This window comes from Momordica charantia (assembly GCF_013281855.1).
Source record: "Momordica charantia cultivar OHB3-1 chromosome 4 unlocalized genomic scaffold, Mcharantia_2.0 BLBB01000004.1, whole genome shotgun sequence".
NCBI classification, from domain to species: domain Eukaryota; kingdom Viridiplantae; phylum Streptophyta; class Magnoliopsida; order Cucurbitales; family Cucurbitaceae; genus Momordica; species Momordica charantia.
In genome coordinates, this window is record NW_028275162.1 from 20016072 (window position 1) to 20022227 (window position 6156).

Below are 6156 nucleotides of genomic sequence, written 5' to 3' on the forward strand. Positions count from 1 at the left end.
ACAACTCCTTAGAGGAAACGCCAAACAAGGTGGACAATGGGTGGGAGAAATGCATTTGTCATAGTACTTCATCTTTACTTTCTATGATTGCATTTTGTCTTTAGTATTCTCTAAAATGCATTAATTTTTACTTAAACATATTAGTTAAATAATAAAATTAATTAATTGTAGTTTTAATAATAAATAGATAAATGAATTTAATTAAAACGACAAGTAATAAATAATTAACTTATATATCAATAGTTGTTTTTTTTTTCCTGGTAAATTTTATGAGCGAAAGCTAAAATGAGAAGAAAGAACAAATCGGCTAAATCGGAATCATACTTGTCATTTAGTTCAATTTTAAAAGTATGAAATAACAATTTTGTTTAGAAAATTGCTCATGAAATATAAATAGATAAGAAAAATGCAAGTTAGATAAAAAAAAATTGATACATAATTCGACCACTACAACGCTAGAAAACAAGTAAAACTTTGCCTCAAGTCAACAGTGAAAATGTATATAGAAAAAAAAAGAAAAAAGAAAAAGTCAACAATGAAAAACATCAAATATGACCCTAAGAACCGGGAAAAAAAAAAAAAACTCATCTGGCCACACAGCTTTAAGAATAAAAAGATAAATTGACGGGATTAATTTGACTGCAATTTAATAAGATTGAAAATTTAAAATCAAGCTTTAAGAAAAAAAAAATTAAAGTGAAAATTAACTTTTACAAACGTTAAAAAATATTCTCATTTACTTTCCATAAACTACAAAAATTGAGTTTTAGGATTTAATTTTTTTGTTGAAATTTAAGTTTTAGAGAATTTTTATTCAAGAGTTCATCTCCTACTTTGATCTCGTTAAGATTTGGATTTATTTGAAAAGAGTGACTTTTAGAAAATTTTAACACTAACAAAAAGTAACAATTTCAAAAATTTATAAAAATAAAATTAACTCATTTTCTATTCGGCAAAAAATTGATTTGGTTTTTCCCCTAAAATAAAAAATGTATTCACCAAATAAAATAAAAGGTAAAAAGTGTATGTTTCCCAAAAAAAGAAAAGGAAAAAAAAGGGAATATCCAATTTGGAGCACTGTAGGTGTGCATATAGTGGCGTTGCACTCTCATTTTCAAACCCTAAGCTGATCGTCGGAAGCCCTAAGCGAGCCATGGCTTCACGCAGACTTTTTTCTTCTCTTCTCCGATCGTCGGCACGGCGGTCCTCTTCCAGATCTCCGATCTCCTCCTCCAACCCCCGGATTCCGCTCTCTAACACTTCACGCGCCTCCCCCTATGGCTTCCTCCTCTCGCGTGTCGCTCAGTACGCAACCTCCGCCGCTGCCGCTTCACCGCCGTCCCCGCCGGCACACTCGAAGCCCGACGCTGGGAGGAGTGGGAAAATCACCGATGAGTTCACTGGGGCCGGCGCGATCGGCCAGGTTTGTCAGGTGATTGGAGCCGTCGTCGATGTCAGATTCGACGAAGGGCTGCCCCCAATTCTGACGGCGCTTGAGGTGCTTGATAACTCGATCCGTTTGGTGCTGGAGGTGGCGCAGCATTTGGGAGAGAATATGGTTAGAACTATTGCTATGGATGGGACGGAAGGGCTCGTTCGAGGACAGAAAGTGCTCAACACTGGCTCCCCTATTACTGTAAGATATGATTTTGACTCAGCTGGTGGGGTACTGATTTGATGAGATTTGGGTTGATTTTGTTGGTTCTTGTTGTCTGTTACCGTGTTTTTGTTTTGCATTGATTGATTTGGAATTGAAGTTTCGTTTACTTGGGATGCTGAACTGGAAGTGGCTAACAATTTGTAGATCCTCATCCTCACCACACTTTATGCTGTCCATTTTCTATCATTGCTTCCTAAATTGTTTTTAATCACCAAGGCCCTACGGATAAATGACATTAAATAAACTTTGCCAAAAACCAGTTCAGTTTCGCCTACCTGGAAACTACTACACCTACAAATCTATTACTTCTCGATAGGAAGAGCTCGCATGGGTATTGGTAACTAGATCCATTGATATTTACTGTTATGAGTTTTCTGCGTGCGACAGCTGAAAATTTCCACCCACTATCATTTCCCAATCTGCTTATTTTGCACATGAATGCTGGTGGAAAAATAATTTCGTCTTGGCTTGTTTTTCAGATGGGCATAGTATGCCAATAGGTATACTTGACGTGAATACATTTTCCATCTTTACATGCCTAACATAATTTTTTTTAGAGGCAATTAGTGCGTTAAATCTAATATTTGTGTCTATATTTTTTTGCACTCGCAGGTTCCAGTAGGTAGAGCTACCCTTGGACGTATTATTAATGTCATTGGAGAGCCTATTGACGAGAAAGGCGAACTTAGTAAGAACCTAGAATATACTATCTTACTTGTCAATATTTTTGTAATAGCTTGATATAAAATTTGACAATGTGAAATTGCTTGAACAGAGACCGACCACTATTTGCCTATTCACAGAGAAGCCCCAGCCTTTGTTGAGCAAGCAACTGAGCAGCAAATTCTTGTAACTGGTATTAAGGTAATTTTTCTTGGTGGGAGCATATTTTGTTATATTTTCTTGTTCCATTTGAACTCAGATCTAGGTTACATCAGTGGAGTCAGGTTTCATTACTGTTTCCATGTCTTCCAGGTTGTTGACCTTCTTGCACCATACCAAAGAGGAGGAAAGATTGGGCTTTTTGGTGGTGCTGGTGTGGGAAAAACTGTGCTTATCATGGAACTTATCAACAATGTCGCAAAAGCTCATGGTTTGTTTTTGTTACAACAATGTGAAGGCGTGGATTGGATGTTTCCATCTTCTTGACGTTACATCTAATGTCACCTTCTATATTTTAACAGGTGGTTTCTCAGTGTTTGCTGGAGTCGGAGAACGCACTCGAGAGGGTAACGATTTGTACAGAGAAATGATTGAGAGTGGTGTCATTAAGCTTGGTGATAAACAGGTAATTTTGGGGGGGGGGGGGTGGGTTACTTTCGTTACAGTTCTTTTGTTTATTGCATCTTAGGCTCATGAGTTGTGCTTTCTTTCTACAATACTTTAAATCATTATTTGGATTGAACCTGTCTTGAAAAAAAATCTTCCGTTTAATCAGGCGGATAGCAAATGTGCTCTTGTGTATGGTCAAATGAATGAGCCCCCTGGTGCACGTGCTCGTGTTGGTCTTACTGGTCTAACTGTGGCTGAACACTTCCGTGATGCTGAAGGACAGGATGTGCTTCTCTTCATTGACAACATTTTCCGCTTTACCCAGGTAAATTTGTTAGAGCGAGTTAGCTACCAGTAAAACATGTCCATTAGTTGTATCAGATTGATTATTGGGATAATAACTCATAATCATTGCTTATTCCTTATACCATCTTGCAGGCTAACTCTGAGGTGTCTGCACTGCTTGGACGTATTCCATCTGCTGTTGGTTACCAACCAACCTTGGCTACTGATCTGGGAGGTCTTCAAGAACGTATTACCACCACTAAGAAGGGATCTATTACTTCTGTACAAGCTATTTATGTGCCTGCTGATGATTTGACTGATCCTGCTCCTGCTACCACTTTTGCTCACTTGGATGCCACAACTGTGTTGTCGCGTCAGGTATATCTTAATGATTCTTTTGTGTATGAAAAATAAAGATTTGTTGAATTTTGTTACTGACTTTCCTAGTAAATTACTATGGTTATTCTTTGAATAGATTTCGGAGCTTGGTATTTATCCTGCTGTGGATCCTCTGGATTCTACATCTCGTATGCTTTCTCCTCATATTTTGGGAGAAGATCACTATAATACTGCTCGTGGAGTACAGAAGGTTCTTCAGAACTACAAGAATTTGCAAGATATTATTGCCATCTTGGGAATGGATGAGCTCAGTGAAGATGATAAGTTAACTGTTGCACGTGCTCGTAAAATCCAGCGGTTCTTGAGCCAGCCTTTCCACGTTGCAGAAGTATTCACGGGGGCACCTGGCAAATACGTGGAGCTGAAAGAGAGTATCAACAGTTTCCAGGTACCTTCCTGTTTCTTCACTTTATTAGTTGACATGCATCGTATGATATATCAATTTCCTTGCCCGACTCTATTTGAGGTTTTAATTTCTTCACCCTGTTATCATGATGTTTTGGATTCTTATGTTTTTCACCTTATTTTAGGAGGTAGCTCAGTTGCTCAGGTTTAATAAAAAATTTGATCTGTAGCATAGTAAGTTGTTGAGCCATTTTTATTTCTTGGTCAATTTTAAGTTTGTCACATTCTTTTGAATCCATGTCTCTGATTCACACTCTCGAATCAATTTATGGCTGCTTTGAATAGACTCAGATGTCTGAGTTGTACGCTTACGCTTATTAAGGAATTTTGAATATTTGTATTATATGTGAATTTAATTGATATCAGATTTAGAAAATTTTCTATCTATTTGTGGGAAATATTCTCGTCATAGGTAGAATGAGGAAGCTCAGCTTATGGCTTCTAACATGGGTTTGCTGACCAGATTATGTGTTTGGTAATTTGGTTACACAAGTTTAAAAAGCCTACATAAATCAGCCCAGTTTTGGATTAAAAAAATCCTTAAACAGGGCTTGTCTGAGAATAATTTCAAATTTAGAGTAAATCGCCTCTTTCAAGATGATTTTGTAGGCAATAAAATTGTTCTTTTTAGAGAGACGAGAGAATGAGTTTCTCAAGTAAATTGTTGAGGACATGTATCTTGACACTAAATGAAGTACATTTTTTTGCGGGGAAAATCCCCCATCTCATCTAGAATGTTTACAATGCGTGTAAAATTCATTATTAACGGGTGGTCTCTTCTTCTCCCTCTTGCTTGTCAGGGAGTTTTGGACGGGAAATACGACGACCTTCCTGAACAATCGTTCTACATGGTTGGAGGGATTGAAGAGGTCATTGCCAAGGCCGAGAAGATTGCCAAGGAATCTGCTGCTTAGTCGTATTTCACAACTCTCCCCATTTTTCTCTTTATAATTGTGAAGATCAATAATCTAGGCGACGTTGGCAAGTGTTCTGTCAACAAGGAGATTTTCATTTATAAATTTTTTTAAGAGATGTCTTGTACCAGGTTCTTTCCCTTTTGCCATTTGAGTGTGTTGAAGAGAAATGAAGCCACTGGCACTGGCCTGCCCCTTGTTTTTGTTGTTGTTTGAATAAGGGGGAAAATGGACTTAGGACTCTTTTGTATATTTGATTTTCCCAATCAATTCCAAAACATTGGATGCAGTTCAGAATCTATGTTTATTGCTCATAGTCATTCCCATTCCCACAATGTTTGGTGTTGCGAGCAGGAAGAACCAAAGAAAGAGGAAGAGGAACTCAGTGTTGCCACAGAAATAAGATAGATACTCCTGCCAATGTTATTATTATTGGTTGTGTACAACTTGGATTTTTTTGGAATTTTGATGGTTCTCTGTCCCTAATTACAGATGAGATTAGGAATAATTGAACTTTGAATACAAAATTTTGAAGACAAAATTGTGTTGATCTTTTAATTAGATAAGCTTAATATATCGCCAACAGAGTGGATTTCGGAGTGTTTGAGGTAGGGGTGTTAATTCCCCCGGGTGTGGGCGAGGGAGAATTTTTTTCTGTGACCTAAACAGGGACGGGGAATATGTTTTTTGTCTCCACTCTCCGACCTTGACCCATATGTTTTATATATTTATTTGTTTTTTTAATGTAGCTTAAAAAAATCTTAAACCATTCCTTTGATGTTTATGTTACAAGATTTAAGAATATTTCCTTTTAAATTAGGATTTATTTTTCATATTTAACTATTTAAATGGAGATTATTTTATAGGGAGAATCAACATTTAATTGGAAATTTCTTTTAAAAAGTAAATGGAGAATAATTTCCTATGGGAACTCGATCTCTGTGGAAAATTTTCATCCGATACATGTCAATTACTACTGAAGTTATGCTCATGTTATCAATGTTGTATTTAAAAATATAGAGGTGAAAATGATGTTTTACCGATTAATTTTTAAATGGAAATATATATTTTATCATGGCACGCTTGCCAATGTCAGAAATAGGTACTTCTATCCTGTGAAATTATCAAATCTCGTAGAGCATAAGCTAAATGAAACATTACTGCATAATTATCCATTTAAATTTCGTTATTTCCCCTACTTTTTAAGTATGTTCTCTAAGT

General features: G+C 36.6%; 1 protein-coding gene across 1 annotated transcript; it reads left to right on the forward strand.

Annotated features, from left to right (window-relative positions):
• Positions 1 to 1105: 1105 nt before the first annotated feature.
• Positions 1106 to 5234, forward strand: LOC111020045 (ATP synthase subunit beta, mitochondrial). Its single transcript, XM_022296600.2, has 9 exons — positions 1106 to 1636; positions 2273 to 2348; positions 2436 to 2524; positions 2636 to 2753; positions 2845 to 2948; positions 3099 to 3257; positions 3371 to 3595; positions 3693 to 4004; positions 4822 to 5234. The coding sequence occupies exons 1-9, from the start codon at positions 1154 to 1156 to the stop codon at positions 4933 to 4935; spliced, it is 1680 nt and encodes a 559-aa protein (XP_022152292.1). The 5' UTR covers positions 1106 to 1153; the 3' UTR covers positions 4936 to 5234.
• The last annotated feature ends 922 nt before the right edge of the window (positions 5235 to 6156 follow it).

Excerpts from the sequence above, each read along its gene's own strand:
- LOC111020045 (XM_022296600.2), top strand. The coding sequence starts at position 1,154 with ATGGCTTCACGCAGACTTTTTTCTTCTCTTCTCCGATCGTCGGCACGG. Across the intron at positions 2,949-3,098 it reads TTAAGCTTGGTGATAAACAG|GCGGATAGCAAATGTGCTCT; the intron begins GTAATTTTGGGG and ends CCGTTTAATCAG. Across the intron at positions 3,258-3,370 it reads ACATTTTCCGCTTTACCCAG|GCTAACTCTGAGGTGTCTGC; the intron begins GTAAATTTGTTA and ends ACCATCTTGCAG.